We start from the raw sequence: 21,691 nt of genomic DNA on the forward strand, positions 1-21,691 counted from the left end.
ATCTGCCTCGATCCAACAAACATTTAATGTTTAAGCTCAGTGAGGAGCTGAAATGAAGATCTCTTTACTCATCATGCATCATCACGCGACTACACAATCTGTTTATTAACACGTTTGAGAGGCTCTTGTGGATCATTTGTCAGCTTCTAAATGGAAATCACAGACCTGACAGAGTGAGGGTTTCCTATCAATAAAGTCTCTCTATCAACAAATAGGTTTGGTCAAACAGGAACCAGGCAGCGATGTCGATCCGGACTAGTTCCACCGCTGGAAATGTTTCTGTTGGCTACACAGAGCTGATTGTTTAGTTAAGAGATAAGCACGGTTATAAATCAAATGGCTATCTCCTCTTCTTCTTCTTCTACTCTTCTATTCAGTCATGTGAGTCATACGAGTTCTGTGAGGACGTTCAAGCTGTTGTTTCTATTTTAAAGTCTATTAAAAGAATATAGCTTCACATTTTGGGAAATACGCTTATTTTGCTTTCTGGATAAGAAGATCCACTTTTCAACTAACTTTACCTACATCATCCTCTCATGCCGAGTTCCCTTCACTACGAAGCTACAGCCAGCAGCCAGTTAACTCAGTTTAGCATGAAAACTGGCAGCTGATAAGCTTAGTTCAGCATAAAGACTGTAAACAGGGGAAGCACATCTGAAACTCACTGATCAACACGTTATCTTGTTTGATTAATCCGTACAAAAACTGAAGTGCAAAAAGTAGAAACAAGAACTTTGTCTTTATACTTCTGTTTCTGTACTGATTGAACAAACAAGATGAAACCTGTAAATAATAAATGTGTGATGACTCTAGCTTCATATTCAGTATTCAGACATCAGGAAATAAAAACATAAAGACATGAAACCAACAGTTCAGTTGCAAATCTTACACAGATCTTTATTCTTTAATTACATACAGTTCGTAGCAAACAGGTTGCCCTTCTCTTCTTCTTCTTCTCTTTTCTTCTGCACTTACACAAACCTTCTTTTCTTGTCTTCCTTCCCCTACATACTCTTTTCCATCAGTTACTCACTTAATTTTTACCATCTATCATCCATCTCTGAGCAAGATAATCACATCAACTTCTACATGAAGTTAATGGAGTTTAACGTCTTGCATTGAGGATCTACTTCACTTCCATAAAACACACTTTATCCATCTTTTCTCTTTTCTCTCTTTTCTCCTTCAACAACTTTCTCTTATTTCCATCGACCAGTCTTTAACATGTTTAACTGTCCCCGTCCCTCAGGTAGGACGGGGTTAAATACATCCTGCTGCCTCTACCGGTGCACGCAGTGTCCACAAACTAAAGCTCCATGCAAGATGCTGCACTGAAAAGTGATCCGTCAGCTTTTTCAAAAACCAACATGGCTCAGTTCAAAATTTTGTTTCACAACGAAACTCCTCATCTCTCCTCTGACATCAGATGATTCGCTGCCACTTACACTTCATAGTGTTCAAACAGAGAGAGAGACTGAAGTCTCATCTGTCACTGGATTTAAATTAATGCCTCTGACTGCAGTAAAATGCAGAAAAAATAAAATAGTGTCCAAGTCCTAACATCTGTCATTAAAGGAATGTATAAAAATAAGACGCGTCGTCTGATTCATCCAAACAAATCAGACTTTTACAGAGAAATTTGTAGCTTTGTGTAGTACAACTTTTTGGGGGGATTTCTCGCCTTTTAAACATGCTCAAAATTTCAAATAACTTTAACCTAAAAGCTAAAAACAGTGCTGCTTTATGATACCTACAAAAATACTACAATACATTTTAGAATATAAAAATGTAAAACTTTCATTAGCCCCCCAAAAAAAGGTCTAAAAATAACGCTTAAATATCAAATTAAGAGTAAACAGGATCGAACGCACCACCTCTATCTTCAAGAAGTCAACATCACGACACACGGATTCACGCGTGAGGTGTGCGGTTGCTTCTCATTATTCTGCTTCCCTTTTTCGAGCTGGCGGAAGCCGTGCACGTCTCCAGAATACTGTGGGATGCACGAGGATGGAGGGGTCGGGTAAATAGCTGCCGAAGAGGACAGTAACACAGAACACTGTTGTAATAATACGCACGCACGCAGACACACATAAATACAAGTCCCACGTGTCGCCACGTTTTTAACATCTATGTACAAAAATAACAAGATGTCCACCAGGAGTCCATTTCCTCCTTCCACCTCCGCTCACACCATCGTCTCTTTCCTCTTCCCTAAAGAACACAGAGACTTCTTGTCCTTTTTGGTTTTGTGCGAGGAGAGCGGCGACGACGAAGACGTCGTCGATAAAGACGAGGAGGAGGAGCGCGATGAAGGGGACGTCGTGGTGGGGCTGGGGGTTGCGCTGCTGCTGCTGCTGCTGCACGGCGAGGCGGGGGCGGACTGGGAGGAGGCCGGCTGCGGGCAGTTCTCGTCCGCTTCCTCCATGTGGACGATGGCGGAGACAGAGGAAGGGCGCCGCTTGGAGCGGACGTCGCTCCCGGGCGGGGAGGGCGTCGTGGAGGGCTCGCCGAGGGGCCGGTGGACGGAGATGGCGCTGCGGAGGCAGTTGAGCCACTGCTGCTTGTGGAAGACGTCGTTGACCTGCAGCGTGTGGGACTGCGCCTGGCTCGGGTCTTGGGAGCGAACGCGGAAAATGTTCTTGGCTGCGAAGAAAGTAGAAAAAAAGTAGAATTAGCAAACTGTTGACAGAAGACGATCTACTGTAAACTCCGACATTAACTGCTTCACACGAGACTCACCTTTGTCTGCGTTGCTGAAAGCGCCTCGGAAGGAGCCGCCCATTCTGACGTCTCCGTCCTGCAGGTCCTCCAACACCAGATCCTGCACCGGGATCGGCTGCCGGTAAACCTGGAAACACTGGCGCTCGTTCCTGGTGACGGGCCGGGTCAGGACCAGCAGCTCGGTGAACAGGAACACGTGCAGCTTCTGGAGGGAAACAAAAATAGTTAAAACCACATATCTTACACACTCGTATGGTTAAATGATGAAGCCGATTGGTGGTCAGCGAAGCAGGCCGTTTCTAGCCTGATAGCCTTCTACGAGATGTGGTGCTTGTTGCTCACCGTGCCGCTCTTGTTGCGCAGCTCGCCGTGACACAGCAGGCTCTTGCACTGCTCGATCAGAGGGTCTCTCTGCCGGTCGTCCAGATACTCCAGCTTGTCGATGTAGTACTGGCACTCGGACTCTCCCTTCTTCATGTTGATGTCAGACAGCACACCCTGCATGATGGTGATCTGGAAACATACACAGAATCAAAATATTAACTTCAGCAACGTTTTAAGATAACTGATGTAGAGATAAATGTCCATGTCCTTGTGTTAAACAAATCGGCGTCCTGGACTTACCGCTTCCTCCAGGCTGGCGGCGTCTGCGTGCTCCGACGGAGTGTGTCTCAGTATCTCTTTAAGCAGCAGCGGGTACTTGACCAGGCGGGAGCGCGGGATGTCCAGGAAGCTCCACAGGTCCAGCTTCCTGCTGAAGGGCGACTCGATGCAGCGCTGCAGAAAGTCCTGCACCCGCCGGTCCTGCTTCTTCTGGTCCAGCAGCGCTTTGGCCGCCAGTTGGTTGCTGCAGTAGTCCTTGTAGGCGTTGAGCCTTGGCAGCTGGAGGGGGAGACGACACACTGTAAGCGATGCTGCCTTTCTCATCGTAAATCTACTGAGGTCGAGAGGCACTCGGCGACGCGACGCTTACCCAGTTTACGAACATCTGTCCGATCTGACCCACGGTCCCGTCTGGCCCCGTGGCTTTGGACAGCTGCACCAGGAGGTCCTCGTGCAGAGGGATGTAGGCGTCCAGGTTGCCGAAGATGTGAGTGAGCTCCTCCTCGGACATGATGGAGAGCTTCAGCATCGGGTCGTGGTACGCCTGCAGTACGGAGAGGAGAGCCAGAACGTCAAACAACAACATCTAAGAATAGCTCGTGAAGAGCAGAAGAGAAAGACAGAGCAATAACTCCCGTCTTTTTATAGCCTCTGGCTCGGCCGTGTGGAAGGCCTGCCAGACGTTGATTTAATCTGTTTGCTTAATATGTACTCCCTCGGCCTCGGAGATTTAAAAAAAGGACAAACCTTGCGTGCGAGCTGGAGGTCCTCAATCAGGTCATGTTCTCCACGAGACAGCTCAAATATGGCCTGAGGAAGGAGAGAAAGGGCACAAAGGGATGTCATTACTTTACTGTAGCTGAAAGCAATTAGACTGAATGTAAAACTGCACTGGGTCCAAACTCTCCTTCTCCTTCTGGCTCTCTGAGCTCGACTGAGTTTATGGCTTCTGACAGTTGGCTAAGATGTCTGACATATGCAGAACAAGTGTGGATGTAGGGCAGGAGAGCGCTAGCTGGTTGGCTTTGACAGGTATATGTGAGCTTACACAGACTGGGGAAATGAGCCCGGGATGGCTTTTTAGCCCCGTTTAGACCATTTGACACGAATACTACAGAGATATGTGAGACTAGTCTGGTAGACGGGGAGAATTCACCACCGTCTGGACAACTACTAACCAACGTCTTCATGTCTTAGTGTGGATTCTCACCTCCTGCCGCTTGATCTCCTTGGTGGAGAAAGTCCCCTTCTGGTGGACATCTAGCGTCTCCGACCACAGCGTGCTGTTCCTCCTTTTGGGCGGTGTGGGGGCCGCCGCCTTGCTGCAAGGCTTCTGGGGCACGCCCGGCGACTTGCCATCGCCCCGGAAGGAGGCCTGCACCGTGGGAAAGAGGAAGATGTCAGACGAGTTGCGATTGGAAGTGCGACATGCAGAGCAGCAGAGGAGAGGTGACCCTCGCCCATCCAGAGGAGCTCCCTTTTTGTGCGGGATGTTCACGGGAGCTTACCTGGATGGTTTGGCCGAAGCGCCGGACGGCCCCATTCTTCACCGGTGAGATGAGGTTGGCTAGCGACGTCACCCTGCCGAGAGGACGGACACGCTTTGTGCTGGGTTCCTGAAGAAGAAGAGAAAAACGGAAGGAGAGATTAGTTGGGCAATTTTTTTTCGTCCAAGAAAAGTCGGAACGAATCGATCAGTAACGCCAAACTGAGATTTCCACAGACCTCAGCAGTAAGCGATTAGCCTTGTGATGAAACACATCCAGGCATAAATCCTCATTATTGACTGAAACGGGAGTAGCTGCAGCCGAGGCAGACAGACTGGCGGACGGACAGAGATACTGAGGAGGAGGAGGAAGCAGCCCCGGCAGCTGTTGGCTCCATCATGTGAAGAAGTCCTGAGCCAGGCCAGCCCCAGCGAGCACAAAGGCCCTCTCTGACTGCTGGTCTGGACGGAGGAAGGGGAGTCTGGAGGAATGCCAGGAATGCACGAGACCCTTCTCTCAGCTGTTCCGACACCCCCCCACCCCCTCGCTATCTGGCCCGACAACAGCTACAGCTACCACTTGAGAGTGGATGTGTCCCATCACTCAGTGGGAGATAAACGGCTCTTTCCCAGGGACACGAAGCAGCGGGGACGGAGCGTCAGGACTAGTTCAGTAGAAGCAGACCACCACCGCCGCTGGGAGTCAGTGAATCTGTTTACACAGTGTGGCGTTGCAGGGGGGTGCACGGCGGCGAGTCGAGACAGGCCTCGCGTGAGAGCAGCACTACACCTGGGCCAGGTAACCCCCCCTCACCCTGAGGCTGGGAGAAAGCAGAGAGCTGCTCGGCCTCGTGCCAACAACAACAGGCTGCAGGAATCAAAGAGCTGCAGATCTAATGATTTCAGAGCCTCTTCATGAGACGGCCGTAATTAGCATCTCCAAAGTTTGCACTTCCTCCAGAACTTCACACTAATGACTCTCTGAAATGGAGCAGCGCACTGCTAAATGTGCTTTTCTCCTGACTCAGGCCAAATGGGGGATTGTTTTTTGCCTTGGCTCAGCGTAAATCTGGGAAACAGAGCAGCCATTGAGGCTCCTCCGGGGCTCTGCGGACACAGCTGTGGAACAGATCCACTCGGTCTGCTGCGGCTGCGGTCGACTCCACGGTCTGGCTGCTCTGGGTCTCCTCGCATTGGACCGGAGCAGCCAGACAACCAGTCTTGAGAACTTAGCAGAGCCCTCTAGTGGCAAAGAGGTGCCACATGTGGACTGTGGTCTACATGCAAAGACAAGAACGTCTTTGACTTCGACTTGCCTGAGTCTAATCTGTGACCTTTTAATATCAGTAGACAAAGAAAACTATTTCCAAAGTCAATATGTGATGAACGCATGTTGGCCATGCTGCCCTTCCGGTCCTTTGGGATCCAGCCCCCAGAATAACAAAAGGCCACTAGTCCTGCTCTTTGTTTATCAGCTGTAGAGTGAAACTGTGCAGGCGGACGGGGTGAAAGTTGCTATTCCTGGCAGTTTGACCCCCGGGAGCTCCACAGAGTTACGGCGAGTCTGGCTCACTTCAGGAAACCACACAGATCCGGGGTTTGTGCTGCTGCTTTGGAAAGCTATTTCTATCAATGCAAACGCCAACAACCCTCCTCCAGACATATTGTGCATGTGCATGTGCGGTGCAACTTTAAACACATCAGGAGTTTCTTTTCACGGATCCCCGAAACCGCTTCCTGTGCTTTCCCCTTTGATGTAACCTCGTGACGGACGAGTCTTAAGAGCAGTCAGACCGCGAATGAAAGAGTCGAGGTCAGGCTGAAAGGGGGCGTCTCGTGTGCAGGACTCGCTTCATGAATTGTCCTCAAGAGACTTCTCCTTTATCGAGCGGCTTACTGTCAATGAAACCACATGTTCCTGAAATCTCCTTCCGAAAGAGAACCATCGAAAAGGGGAAGGAAGGAAGGAGCTGGACTGAACAGAGAGCACACCTGGGTTTCAACACCTGGCTGCCTTTAAATGTGTCTGCAGCTGCTCTCTGAGGAAAAGGCTGAATCCCAGATAACCTGCTTCCACTTCAAATGTCAGAGGTCAACAGATGTGATCTCTCTCTCCGTATCCCACCGAGGCTGAGCTGCCATGCGTGTTTATTCTAACAGACTAACAGGGGGGGGGAGGAGGTCAGTCCAGTGTAATCCAATGATTAACTTTTCCAGCTCAAACTTCTTCAAAGTCCAAAGTCTCATTTCACAAGGCAATTAAAAGCACACCCACATGGACACAAACAGTGAGATAAAAGCAGGGTTAGGCTCTGATTCACTCACTATCTCACAAACATATGACCTCATCTAAAGGAGTTCCTCTCAAACATTCACACAGGTGAAACAAAGCAGAAATACCACCACCACGGTGTGTCGTTGTATCTCACCTCTGACTCTTTGTTGGCTTGGTTCTGGTAGTCTATCACTTGCAGAGTCCGTTTGATAGGCACCAAGCTACCCAGTTCATCGTAAGCCACCATAGCTTTCAATCAAAAACACTGATATCCTTTTTTTCTTTTTTAATCCTTCCTGGCAGGTCAGCTTGAAGTAATCCACATCGTTGGGTGAGGACAAACAAAATGAATAAATACACCTTCCCCCTCTTCTTCTTCTTCTTCTTCTTCTTGGTGTGTAAGCTCCTCTCTCTCTCTCACACACTTCCTAAACTTTGAGTCTGAGTTGTGCTGAGGGAGGGAGGGCTTTATACCAGGAGCCCAGACCGGAGGGAGGAGCTCAGCCCTCATACGGCTGCAGACAAGGCGGGTCAGTTTTACTTGGAAGTGGAGAGAAGCTGCCCCTGCAGGCTCTCTGTTGCTCATCCTCACAGTGAAAACACTAGTGAGAAATCTGAAGATCATGCGTGACGCTTTACTGCTGAACTGAGCTGACGTTAAACAAAGTCTCATGAGGGTTCAATGTTAAATGGACGTTGGAAAAGAAGATTAAACCTTTCCAGTAAAACCCAGAGAAATGAATTAAATAGATGAAACTGTAAGAACATTATTTGTTTTTTTACATAAACATTAATGATTCTCTGACATTCAGTTATGAAAGAGTTGTAAAAAGATACAGTCAACTACGCTGGAAATCATTATTTATGGTGACTAATAGAGCCATTCAGTGATTATAAAAAATGTTACTAGTTCATTTTTTTCATTTATTACGCAAAAACATTTTTGGTTCCAGCTTATTAAATGTGAATATTTACTGCTTATATTTGGTGTTTTTGGACTGTAGGTCCAACAAAATGAGCAATTTGAAGACTTTGCTTTGCTATTTTCTGACATTTTATAGACTAAAAGATGAATTGGAAAGATGAACGTTACTTATTTAGAGTACTCAGAATCACGGCGCTGAAGCAGATAACAAAAGGTTGGAAAAAATGGTTTTATAAAATGGAAAAGTTTAATTCAAAGAGTAAAAGATATGGAAAGGGGAACCCATAAAATCAGGAATATGGAGGATGTTTTTGAGAAGAGATGTACTACAATATAGCTCCATGGGTTAGCACGCATGCACATATACATTAATATTATTAATATAATATTAATACACACGCCTGGAGGTGACCGTGTGTGCCCATGTAAATAATATTTCTATATCTCTGCGCATTTCTCATTTTAAGAACTTGAGTGTAAAGTTTGAAGTGAAATTATAGAGAGAAAAATAAATATATATAGTAAAGCTGCAACAATTAATCAATTAGTTGTAAACGATTAAATTAATTGTCAAATGTTTTGATAATCGATTAATTGGTTTGAGTATTCCAGCTTCTTAAATGTGAATATTTTCTGGTTTCTTTTCTTTTCTGTGACGGTAAAGTGAATATATTTGAGTTTGAGGACGTCATGTTGGGCTTTGGGAAACACTGATCGACATTTTTTACCATTTTATAGACCAAACAACTGATCAATTAATCGAGAAAATAATGGACAGATTGATCGACAATGAAAAGAATAGTTAGTTGAAGCCCCTAAAACACAGAAACCATATAGAAAAATATATACGATAAGCATTTTATATCGTTTTGACGATATATATATTGTCATATTGCCCAGCGTATTTCAGAAACTGATGACTGTTTGTTACTTATAGATTACTTTACTTGTGATATCAGCTTCTATTATTCTGTATTCTACCACATTAATGAGCGTTACAGTCATCAAAGGCTCGATCGCAGCCCTAACACAAAAGAGAGACTATTTTGTCTCAACTTCTAAACGACTAATTTGTTTTAATATACTCATTACCAAACTACAAAGTGATTATGTGGCCTATTTCTCATTCGCTAATTATCAAAGCAGTTTCTGCTTTAAACAGAGCCGTTATCAGGTCTCATCATCTGGACTGGAGGGAGGTGATCAATTAGAATATCAATAGAGACGGCTCTGTGACACACTCAGCCAGATGTTTGAACTGAAACCTGTATATTGAATACCACTGGGGCGGGGGGGGGGTTGCAACTGCCACCCATATGTTGATTGGACTACTAATTGGGGGAAAGGGCAACATGTTGAATGGTTTCAGTAAAGACAAAGAAGTCCAAATCAACTGTTTTTCATGTGTGTGTGTGTGTGTGTGCCCACAGCCTGGGAGATTCACCCAGACCAGAGGTCAGAGGTCAGCAACCTTTATCATCAAAAGACTATTTAGTATACAAGTCTAATGCAGTGAGGGCCAAAGTGCAAAATGTACTACGGAGATTACCAGAATAAAGTCGTGATATTACGAGAATAAAGTCATAACTGTACGAGAAAAAAAGTCGTAATATTACAAGAATAAAGTCGTAACTTAACGAGAATAAAGTCGTAATATTACAAGAATAAAGTCGTAACTTAACGAGAATAAAGTCGTAATATTATGAGAATAAAGTTGTAACTTTACGAGAAATAAAGTCGTAATATTACAAGAATAAAGTCGTAACTTTACGAGAAAAAAAGTCGTAATATTACGAGAATAAAGTCATAACTTTATCAGAAAAAAGTCATAATATTACGAGAATAAAGTCATAACTTTATCAGAATAAAGTCATAATATTACGAGAAAAAAAGAAAATAACACGTAAAATTACTACTTTATAATATTATGACTTTATTCTCTAAATCTCAGATGTATTTTTTTTCCTCAATGTGGCCCTAATGCTCCGTCGTACTGTCGTACCATAGACCTACAACAATGATAAATAAAAATGAAAATGTAAACATAAAACAGTTTTTCATTTCCATGTTTATAAATCCACAGGGAGCCGCTGGAGAGGAGCTGAAGAGACGCAGGTTGCAGACCTCTGACCCAGACACATGGCTGAAGGACTCTGCACACCCTGGTGCACAAATGCACCGCGTATAGTTGGAGGTGTTGGTGGCCTGATGGAGCGGCTAATGTGGAGGTACTGCGAGGCAGGGTGTCACAATGTGTGTGTGTGTGTGTTGTGGTCAAATGGACGAGCCTCGTTCATGGCTCTGCTTCACCCTCCTGGGTCAACGTGGAGGTGTGAAACAGGACTGTTGAAACACAGATGCTGATGGAGGTGTGTGGACGTTGACACCTTGTTCTTTTGGGGGTTTATTTGTTGATGGAGCTGTCAGGAGGGATTTCATACATCACCCATAAACCACCAAAACAAAGCGGCGTGACAGCGTCATGAGCCAAGCGACTGATCAATACGAGGAACTATGCAGACTGAGGAGTCATAGGGGATCTAATAAAAAGTGAATGTGTCTGTCTGTGTGTCGTCTGTGCGTGCCTCCAGAAGACGGTGTGTGTGGAGTCCTGCTGTTACTCACCGTATGGGGAGACCTGGGGCTGAATCAGCTGTACGTCTGGCTATAAAAACTAAACACAAACGTGGCTCGGCGTGCCCGGCCCTCGCAGCCCCGAGGTCACACCGAGCTGCAGCTGGAGAGCAGCCGTGATTTACACTCCAAAAAATACACAGACACGCGTGTGTGTATACGCGGCAGTCTGCGCTCACACAGCGGTGGAGTTGTGGGGTGAGTAATGCAGTTTCACCGCTGTCTAACCTATGGCGTGCCAGCGACGGACTGAGCCCCGAGGCCTGGTAGGGGGGGCTCTACTGAACCTCCACATCAGCAGCAGCAGTGAGTGCAGACACACGGCCTGATTACAGCATTAAGCAGGCAGCTCTGGGCCGAAGGAACACTGCTGACTGACTTAAAACAACAAGAGGACGGCGGAGGAGCTGCTGCCCTCTGCTGATCCAACACTTTTTATCAAGACAGTCATTTATTTGAGTGAAAATAAATGTGGAAATATCAGTTACATAAATGTTTGTGGTGACTTTATGTCAGACATGACAGGACTGCTACAGAAAGAGACACAATGCACAATATTTTTGCATTTATTTTTCATTTCTTGGTATTTATTTTTACGCTCTCTCACAGACTGCATCAGCGGCTGATTTGAAAACTTATTTTGAAAGCTAGGGTAGGTAATGTTTATTAACTAGGGCTGTCAATTAAACTATTTAATCGTGATTAATCACATGATTGCACATACTTAATCACCATTAATCGCAAATTAATCACACAGTCTGTTCAAAATGTACCTTAAAGGGAGATTTGTCAAGTATTTAATCCTCTTATCAACATGGGAGTGGACAAATATGCTGCTTTATGCAAATGTATGTATATATTTATTATCAACCCACTCTACTGTGGAACTGTCAAACCCATCCTGTCTGCTGTCTCCTGAGTGGCTTTTTACAGGAAAATGACGCACATTGATGTTTGAGCAACATAACATGAGGGTGAATTCCCTGAAAGTCTCAGAGCTGGAATGTGAAACCTTTACTCCGCTTTCATTTCACTGAAAACACGGCATGTTCCTGCTGAGAGGATTGTTTTTGGTGAAAACTAGAGCTGTCAATGGATTAAAATATTGAATCGCGTTTAATCACACATTTTTTATCAGTTCAAAATGAACCTTTAAAGGGAGATTTGTCAAGTATTTAATACTCTTATCAACATAGGAGTGGACAAATATGCTGCTTTATGCAAATGCATGTATATATTTATTATTGTAAATCAATTAACAACACAAATCAATGACAGATATTGATCCAGAAACCCTCACAGGCACTGCATTTAGCATCAAACAATATGCTCCAATCATAACATGGCAAACTGCAGCCCAACAGGCAACAACAGCTGTCAGTGTGTCAGTGTGCTGACTTGACTATGACTTGCCCCAAACTGCATGTGATGATCATAAAGTGGGCATGTCTGTAAAGGGGAGACTCGTGGGTACCCATAGAACCCATTTACATTCACTGATCTGGAGGTCAGAGGTCAAGGGACCCCTTTGAAAATGGACATGCCGGTTTTTCCTCGCCAACATTTAGCGTAAGTTTGGAGCGTTATTTAACCTCCTTCATGACCAGCTAGTCTGACCTGGTTGGTACCGATGGATTCATCAGGTTTTACAGTTTACAATGATACCAGTTTCTACTAAATGAAAAATAACATCAGTTGTGAGCTAATAATGTCCTTTGGTTATTAACAACTAACACATAGTGTAGGTCGGTGCACGACAGCGCTGCTCCTGTATACACCGTAGATACAGTATGTATGAGAACTGTCTATTTAAATACCATGATAAACCGCTGCAACCCCACTAGGGTTATGAAGAAGGCAATTATAACTAATTTCCTTTGCAGGTAAAGTTGAAACCCCCCATCCCCAGAGGGGTTTAGGAGGAGTTTCTGAATACAGCCCCCAGTGAAGGCGTGATTGAGAGATCTTAACTGCTATTGATCCAGCTTCCAGTTTCTGTTTTGAGGAGTGGGAGGAACTATAAATACCTCCACTCCTCTGTGACTACAAGTTTACAAAAAGAAGATGACGAAACAGAGGATGTAGACAGTGATCTAATCACACAGCGGCCTGTAGGAACAATGAACAGCAGACTGACATGCTACGGCTTAGTCAGCTCTCCGTTCACACACCCAGAGCAGCGCCGGTTGCTACCAAACACAGAGCGGTAACTAAGACTCACAGTGAAACCGCTTTGATAGGAACAGAACATAAAAACAAGTGCATGTGAAGTCATAAGTCATGGTGGCATGTGTACATGGGAGTCACAGGGGCGACACAACATCACTATAGTGCAAAGGATCATATCTATGTTTTCACTAGGGCTAACCATAATAACGCCTTAACGCAATCGATCTTCTGGAGGTTGTAGCGAGCTCAGTTTTAAAGCCAGAGTGAAGATACTGGTATCATATGAAACTACAAAATCTAAAGAATCCATCGGTACCAACCATGTCATACTAGCTTGTCATGAAGGAGGTTAAATCACGCTCCAAACTTACACTAAATGTTGTCGAGGAAAAACTGGCACGGTCATTCGCAAAGGGGTCCGTTGACCTCTGACCTCCAGATCAGTGAATGTAAATGGGTTCTATGGGTACCCACGAGTCTCCCCTTTACAGACATGCCCACTTTATGATAATCACATGCAGTTTGGGGCAAGTCATAGTCAAGTCAGCACACTGACACACTGACAGCTGTTGTTGCCTGTTGGGCTGCAGTTTGCCATGTTATGATTGGAGCATATTGTTTTATGCTAAATGCAGTACCTGTGAGGGTTTCTGGATCAATATCTGTCATTGTTTTGTGTTGTTAATTGATTCACAATAATAAATATATACATACATTTGCAATAAAGCAGCATATTTGTCCACACCCATGTTGATAAGAGGATTAAATACTTGACAAATCTCCCTTTAAAATACATTTTGAACAGATACAAAATGTGTGATTAATCGTGATTCAATATTTTAATCCATTGACAGCTCTAGTTTTCACCAAAAACTATCCTCTCAGCAGGAAAATGCCGTGTTTTCAGTGAAACGAAAGCGGAGAAAAGGTTTCATTTTCCATGTCTTTCAGGGAATTCACACTCATGTTACGTTTCTCAAACATCAATGTGCGTCATTTCCTGTGAGTTCTTATTGTGACAACATCGTAGTTGACGGCACTCCGACAGCAGACAGGATGGGTTTGACAGTTCCACAGTAGAGTGGGTTGATATGATGATTAATATATATATGAGGAGTGATGCTCTTCTGGCGTCAGAGAGTTTCCGTGGTAGCCGTTACTTTAATACGTCGGGGTGTTTAACGCCATTGTGGGTGATGTTGCACATCAACATGCAGGAATGTTTTCTGGCCATATCAGATTCTCAGGATCAGCGTAACAGAGTCCATTTATCTGAAAGGTATCAGCCAAAAACAAACATTCCCGTCTGCTGATTAGACAGTTTCTCAATTGATTTCTTTCAGAGAATGAAATATATCATAATAATATTAATAAGGGTTAACAAAGTTAACACGGTAATAACGAATTAACTTAACTTGTGATTTCTTTTAGGTTGTATCGGCTCAGTTTTAAAGCTAGAGTGAAGATACTGGTATCATCTGAAACTAGAAAACCTGATGTATCCATCGGTACCATGTACTACTGACTCGCGCTAAATAATATTATATATATATTTTGAACAGATAAAATATGCGTGATTAATGGCGCATATTTTATATTTTATTTTATTAAATACGGACAATCATGCGATTAAATATTTTAATCAATTGACAGGCCTAAATAATATATATTGATATATCAAATTGCATATACCGTGAGAGGCTCACTCTGATTCAACAGGTGCATTAGTAGGCAAATATCACTCAAATCTAACATTCCTCTAAAGAAGAGAACTTCTGACTATGGACTTATATTTGCAGAATCATTTTTGTGTTGGTCTTTTTTAAAAAAGGAACTGACCTTGTGAATGTGCTTCACCCTGACCAGTAACTGTACCACAGGTGGGAATGTAATGTCTCAAACTGTTTGATACAGGATGTTCAGTTCAGTACTCCCCTTGAACCAACGTATTCAAGTCGCCAAATAGTCTAGTGTCTAATCGGGTCTATCTATGTCTGACTTAGCACATACGCTTCAAAGTGCTGCCATTTCACCTGGAGAACTCAGGCAGCGGGACAGTTGTTGTCTGTTAGATGAAACCATGCTTGTTGGGTTAACCCCCGGGGATGAATAGCTCATGTAGCCTCAAGTATGTACTGAACCACACAGAATGTTGTGTACCATTACGCCCCCAATCAAAGCTAGCGCCGAGACAATAAGTCAGCAACTAGTCAATTAATTGTTTCAGTCGGAACGTTCTAGTTCCAGCCTTTCATGTGATGATTTACTGCTTCTCTCTCTCATATATCATAGGAAGATGTAGCCTAACGTCTTCTGGTTTTGGATTATTGCTCAGACAAAACCACATTTGTCATCTTGGGCTCTGAGAAATTGGGATCGGCAGACTATACTTCAATACTGAAGCTGTTAGTTGCAGCCCTAATCATAGCAAATTAACTATTAAACATTACACAACAAAACAAAAAGATACTGCAAAAGAATAGCTTTCTTAGACCATTCCTTGCAACTCTGACTTTTACCTAAAAAGGTGCAATGTGTACGATCTGGCCACATAATCCAGAGAAACAGGGGGCAGTATTTTACCTCTACTACTGGGTCCGTACAATTTAAATTTACAGTCATCCGTTACAAAAAAACCCCCCAAAAACGACTAAGTAGCAGCAGGAAAAAATACGCAAAATACAACCAAACTGCTGAAACTCAGAGCCGTCAAACTAGCTAACGTGAGCTTGAGTAATACAGTCATACATTAACGTTATAGCAGCATCAGACTGGCGTCTCCAACTAAATCTCAGCCAAACAGTTGGCTGTTAACATGTTGGTTATTCACAGACAACACTCAGCCTGACGGGATTCAATCAGATATGTAGAGATGTCTGGATGAGCGATATCTGTCCACTGTGTTGGACGGGGGAAGACTGAAGGGACATGACGGCGATCAACCTTCATTTATTAAGGTATCACGAACGCTCAGGTTCAGGAAAGGACGCAGGACAATTATTAGACGTGTGTATAAAACAACCGTTCATATAACAAGAGATGAATGCGTACCAATTTCCCAAAATTACAATCCAAACATAGGTCAGATTGCATTGAAGTCTGTGGGTGTGTGATGTATGATCTTCAGGTGTGGCGTCGGCCTCTATTGTGTTTACTGTGCCACTAGATGGCTGAATGCGAGTTGCTACGGCTAACCGCTAGCTGAAGGTCTGTCTCCAGACGAACAGTAAACACAAGTCATTTTCTCGTTTCTGCCACTTTGGATTTAATCCAATAAACAAACTATGAAAACGTACACGGACCTGCACCTTCAACGTGATGACACCCTCGAGGGCAGCTCTATTTCTTGGTCCTCTCATGTTGGACTGAGGACAGATTGGACGCTACTAGGGATGTAATACAACAACATAGACGTCTTTCACATAACGACGCTGTAACCTCGTCACATTCTGTTGATTTGTCATTTTTGGAACGTTTTAAACTAAGATTCTGGCCAGATGTTACACATTGCATCTTTAACAACTCCCATTTGGAGTCAGAGCCAAAGAGCAGCAGTATACCGGCAGCCATATGGTTAACAAGGGACCTCTACTATACTGTAATTGCACGTGGAACAGAGTGTGTGTAGGGATTAGACTGCAAGCGGCAAGCGGCTCAGTTAGTGAAAGAAAAGAAAAGTCAGAGCATGAACGCTGAGCGCTGCTCCGATATGAATCAAGGAGTGGCCCCCGGGACTCTCCACGACAACACTGTCGGAGCTTTGTTTAGTTAAATCAGAACAACTGATCCGACTGGTTACGGGAGACAAGGCTCTATATGTCTCTGCTAATCCCTCTCATGTGGGCGCAGGACAAAAACAGCCTGCATGGAGACAGAATGGGCTGATTGTAAACGCTTTGAGAGAGAGAAAGCAACCACACATTATGAAGCTTTGAGACACTACACTGCATACACTAACCCAGGGCTCGGCAACCGTCACTATCAAAAGAGACATTTTAGGCAAAATAAAATAAAATAATAATCTGTCTGGAGCCGCAAAACATTTGATCATTGTGATGAAGGTAACACAGTTTATAGTCTAAGTATATAGTATATAAGTCTAATGCAGTGAGGGCCAAAGAGACAATGTACTACGGAGTATTAGGGCCACATTGAGGGAAAGAACATCTGAGATTTACAGAATAAAGTCAGAATATTACGAGAATAAAGTCATAGCTTTACCAGAAAAAAGAAAATAACATGTAAAATTACTTCTTTATAATATTATGACTTTATTATCTAAATCTCAGATTTATTATTTTCCCTCAATGTGGCCCTAATACTCCGTCGTACCGTCGTACCGTCGTACCATAGACCTATAACAATGATAAATAAAAATGAAAATGTAAACAAAAACAGTTATTCATTTCCATTTTTAAACCTCCACAGGGAGCCTCTGGAGAGGAGCTGAAGAGACGCAGGTTGCTGACCCCTGCACCAGACTTCACATAACCTGCATGGCTGGTAGAAGAGTGAAAAGTGCCTGAAGCTAAAGGGTGTTCAGTTCACTGACGCATCTTCGTGCTCATCTCACACCCACTCACTGAGTGACCAAATGAGGTGCATCGTCCGATCTAGCCAGTCCGGCCTTTCAGGTACGCCGAAGCGATACAGAGATCTACTGTAGCAGCATCATCAGCAGGCTCTTCACCAGACAAACACGGGCTTTACCTAGATGTCTCTCTGTGATAACCGTAGTGATGATATGCTTTGAATAAACAAAGAGATCAGATATGACCATCAGCTATGCAACATGGTGTCTCTGTTACCATCAGATGTGTCTTAACAACGCAACAAACAAGAGTAACATAAGCTACGATGGAATTTAGATTTCACTGCCTAGAGGCCCTGCAGGAGCAACATTATGGAGATATCACACCATATCTCACAAAACCTGACCCTGGATCTGCCATGAATAGATCCAATCTCTGCTCTGCTGAGATCTCGGCAGACAGACGCCCAAATACTCTTTCTTATAAGCTCATGCGAGACGGTGTTTTCATTTGGTTTCACTGTCAAACCAGTTTGTTTGGTCGTCCTTACGTTGTGTTTGCTTTATGACACACAAAATGCTAAAACCTGTTTGCTGACAGTACGATGCATGTTGTGTTCTGTCGCCTGCAGAGACAAAACAAAAACACTGGCTTGTAGTCGGAGCCCAATTAGGTGCACCGCTGCGCTGATTCATATATATGATGGACGCTGTTCTGGATGGACCGCAGTCTGAAAAATACAATTACTCTCTGCACCATTATTTTGGTTTTCGATACCTTCAAAAGTCCCCCCTAATCTCCACCTTCTCTCACGTTGTGCTTCAATAAAGCCAAAGAGATCATTTACCAAGACGTATAAAACAGTGATTTGATCACGGCTCATAAACACTGCGTGTTACTTGTCGTTTTGGGTGTGACAAACACCGGCTCTGGTAAACTCTGATGGGCTGTTTTATAGAATAAAATGATTTGTTGACTAATGAAAAACCCCATCTATAGATAGACAATAAAAGATATTTCTGGCTTTGTTAATAACAACAAATGTGAATGAGTAAACGTAAGGGTCCGTACACATGCTGCGTCTTTTACGCCCTCAAATCCATCGTTCTCAATGTAGACGTGCTCAAAGGCGGGACGACGGCGTCGCGACACGCAAGCGTTCCCAAGCACCTATTTTTTTCATGGCGCAACGGCTGCGTCCTGAGATGACAATAGTTCAACATTTGTAACGCTGCAGTGTGCAACGCATGTCATGTGACGAGGAACAACCAATCGCAGCCGGCTGATATCTTTTCTTTCTTCTAAAGAATATGAGTCTACGGTAAATATGTGGAGAAGCTACTCGTTTTAGTGCAGGTCTACCCAGAGCTTCATGATCTGGCCCACAAACTATTCTACTTGCTTCACTTAATTAGTGAGAAATGTCCCTAGTACCACACTGGACATCCAGCACAAAGCTGCGATTTTTAAATCAATGGCGGCAATTTTTTTATTCACTCGACCCAGATTTCTAATAAATTGGCGGGCCGCAAAACCGTACACTACGGCGTACAATTGAGAAATGCAGACGTTCCTCTGTTTGGTTACTGATGAAAGGATTCAGCAAAGCGTACCAAAAGTGAGCCAAGCCAATCCATGAGGCTTACATAAAGTGTTAGTTCCATGCTGAGTGGATCGTAAGATATCGCAAGTGTGTGGAAGAACTTTGTAAAAGAAAAACAACAACTATAAACCTCATTTTGAAGTGTATATAATATAATATATACGGCCCCTGTAGAAGTAGTGTTTCTGCAGCAGAGCAACCATCTGTTGAACACAGTAGCAGAGCTGGACGGCAGGTTTGCTTGATCGACAGCATGAACATTTGGGTAAACTAGAGAGATCCTTAAGCTTATGTTAGATACTGAAAGCATTATAACAAGCCAGACGTGCTTGATAACATCTCATCTTCTCTTTTCTGGTCTCCCCTTTCCACAAAGCAATGGTTTTACTGGCCTGAATTGGCTGTTGTAATGCCTTTATTGGGTTCTGTTTTTAGCCTCAATCACATTTTGTTTATTCTTGACTTCATATTTTGTCACTTCATGAGTGAACCTCTGAGTGGACTGTGACTAAATGACAAAGAGGAAATGTAGACCTCATTCCCTGATTCTCAAAGTAGGCTTTACAGACATCCAGTACAAAGGGCTCCCAGCAAAACAAGGAAATGTCCACTTCCTTAACGAGTCCATAGGCTTCATTTCCCACCTTCTAAATGGGTCATCCTGAAACTAAATGTCCCCAAAGGTTTTCTGAAATGCCACTTTCGTTTTCTCTTATAAATGACTGGAAACCCCCCGGTGTGTGTATTGCGACGTGTTTTACCTTAAAGTCGACACTGCAGAGGCTGACCGCGTCGCTGTCATCCTTCTCTCTGCGTTTCCGTTTCTGTGGAAAGATGAACAGGCAGGATGTTAGCTGGAATACACTCATATATTGCATCAACATGTTGATCTGTCATTAAACATTCTTGTGGTGCAGAGGTTTGATAGCGGAGCGGATAGTGGAAAAATCATGCAAATAGTGATACAAGATAATCGACCTGCTGGTTTCTCTCATAGAAATTCATCTACTTGGTCGATTTGAGTGATCTTGGTGTCAAATTATATGTTTTTGAGCATGCTGGATCTAATTTTGTTGGATGTTCCACTGTGAAATATTGCCAAATGGCTGACATTATCCTCGCTCTGACTACCATTACCGTTACTCTCTCCACCAGCACGGGACAAACTACCTGCAATCAGTTCTTCTTCGCTGCTCTAAAACAGTAGTTTTGGTAGCCATGATACATCCAGGGCGACAGCACAGTGAAGGCTACCGGAGCGGCGAACCAACAAGTTTTTTTTTTCTGGGTTAATAAATTCTGGGCAGCCATCGGATGCATTTCCAATACTATACGATAATACTGTTATCGGTAACAACTCTATCTCTCTCCCACACTTAGACTACGTACAACATGTTCTCAGATTGGGATTATGGGCCAACAGTTCTCACATTCTTGGATTTCCGTGCAGCTTTGCTTTGTACTGTAGTACGCATCCTTGTCTGGGTGCTGATACGAGACCAGAGCAATTTACGGCCGCCCACGTTCCCCCGCTCCTCCTTCAGGCCAATTACTACGCTCATTGCCTCCGCAGCTCTGTTGTAAAGCTACAATAGACACCGCTGGAGGTCCTCCTGGGAACAGGAAAGGGTTAATTAGGCTGCGGGACACTTTAACACCTGCATGCGGACTGTCAGTCAGAGAGAGTCAGTTAGCAGGTGAGAACAGCAGTCTGGCCCGGTGGCCTCTGGGCCCCCCCCGGGGCTCCGTTATACTGCGGTCCATTAACCACGGACGCCAGACTGCTTCTGGCTGGACACACAGGACGCCAAAAGACCTGATTGACCAGCGAGGTGAGGAGGGCCAAAATGGACACATAATGGTCAGGGGTGGCTGGCGATGAATGACTGAGCTGTGTGTGTTTGTTTGTGCTGCTGGAGGGCATTTCCTCTCTGGCGCGCCAACCTGTTTGTTTTCCCACATCCGGAACAATTTAAGAGCTATCTGCTCAACAAGTTCTACTCAACAGCTTTAAATACCCCCCCAGCATGCATTCAGGTGGTGCTGTGACTGACTGGGTTAGCATTAGTAACGAACAGCATGGTTTGTTCAGAGTTGGTTGCATCTCAATAGGAGGCCGTCAACAGAGCTGCAAAGAAATAAAGATTGTGTGATTCACAGCCAACTCTCAGTCTGCTGAAGTCTTCCAGTGTTTCAGCTGAGCACTCCAGAGAGGTCTCCCTGAGGGTTTTACAGCTAGAAGGAATGAAGTGATGAGCTAACAGGACATTAGAGAAACATAATGAAACAGCAGTATATTAAATGGCAGGAACGAGTCAGTCTCTGCAGCTGTTTAGTGTTCTGTTGATGCTTTTCAAACTGAAGTGAGAACACTGATAACAACAAGGATTAGACCTTTTCAGTCAGCTAATATGTTAATAGGAATAAGAAGATGTTAACCGATAGCGTTAATCGGTTAAACGGTTAAATATTAACAAATTAAAAAAGCAAATATTGTGTGGCGAAAAAGCGACGTAATTTTTTTCTGATTTGTTTTTCTGATCTTTCGCACCGCGAATGAAGGCATCAACCAATCACGTTGTGCGGAACGGGTTGAGTTGTGACTTTATTTATAAAACAACAACACAGAGGCTTCGTAGTCTGAACCAGGACGGCAAACTTTATTAGTCCTTTCAACCTGACAAAGGCAGAACAGACCGGATCCACTCCTTCTGTTCTTACTTTTCACAATAAAAGCCCT

The 21,691-nt window shown here is 44.0% G+C and overlaps 1 protein-coding gene across 3 annotated transcripts in view; it reads right to left on the reverse strand.

Annotated features, from left to right (window-relative positions):
• Window positions 1-871: 871 nt before the first annotated feature.
• The window catches only part of net1 (neuroepithelial cell transforming 1), a 37,273-nt gene continuing 16,453 nt past the window's right edge, over window positions 872-21,691 (reverse strand). For 2 of the 3 annotated variants that reach the window (XM_037760111.1, XM_037760112.1), the window contains 9 exons: window positions 19,713-19,775; window positions 4,836-4,943; window positions 4,538-4,702; window positions 4,075-4,137; window positions 3,698-3,871; window positions 3,349-3,606; window positions 3,067-3,237; window positions 2,743-2,929; window positions 872-2,646 (listed from right to left, as the gene is read on the reverse strand). In XM_037760111.1, coding sequence (XP_037616039.1) covers window positions 2,189-2,646; window positions 2,743-2,929; window positions 3,067-3,237; window positions 3,349-3,606; window positions 3,698-3,871; window positions 4,075-4,137; window positions 4,538-4,702; window positions 4,836-4,943; window positions 19,713-19,775 — 1,647 coding nt within the window. In that variant the 3' untranslated portion in view covers window positions 872-2,188. Of the gene's footprint in view, window positions 2,647-2,742; window positions 2,930-3,066; window positions 3,238-3,348; window positions 3,607-3,697; window positions 3,872-4,074; window positions 4,138-4,537; window positions 4,703-4,835; window positions 4,944-7,242; window positions 7,531-19,712; window positions 19,776-21,691 lie in introns of those variants that run through there. The other variant, XM_037760113.1, reaches the window with a different exon arrangement.

This window comes from Sebastes umbrosus, chromosome 23 (genome assembly GCF_015220745.1).
Source record: "Sebastes umbrosus isolate fSebUmb1 chromosome 23, fSebUmb1.pri, whole genome shotgun sequence".
In the NCBI taxonomy this organism is placed as follows: domain Eukaryota; kingdom Metazoa; phylum Chordata; class Actinopteri; order Perciformes; family Sebastidae; genus Sebastes; species Sebastes umbrosus.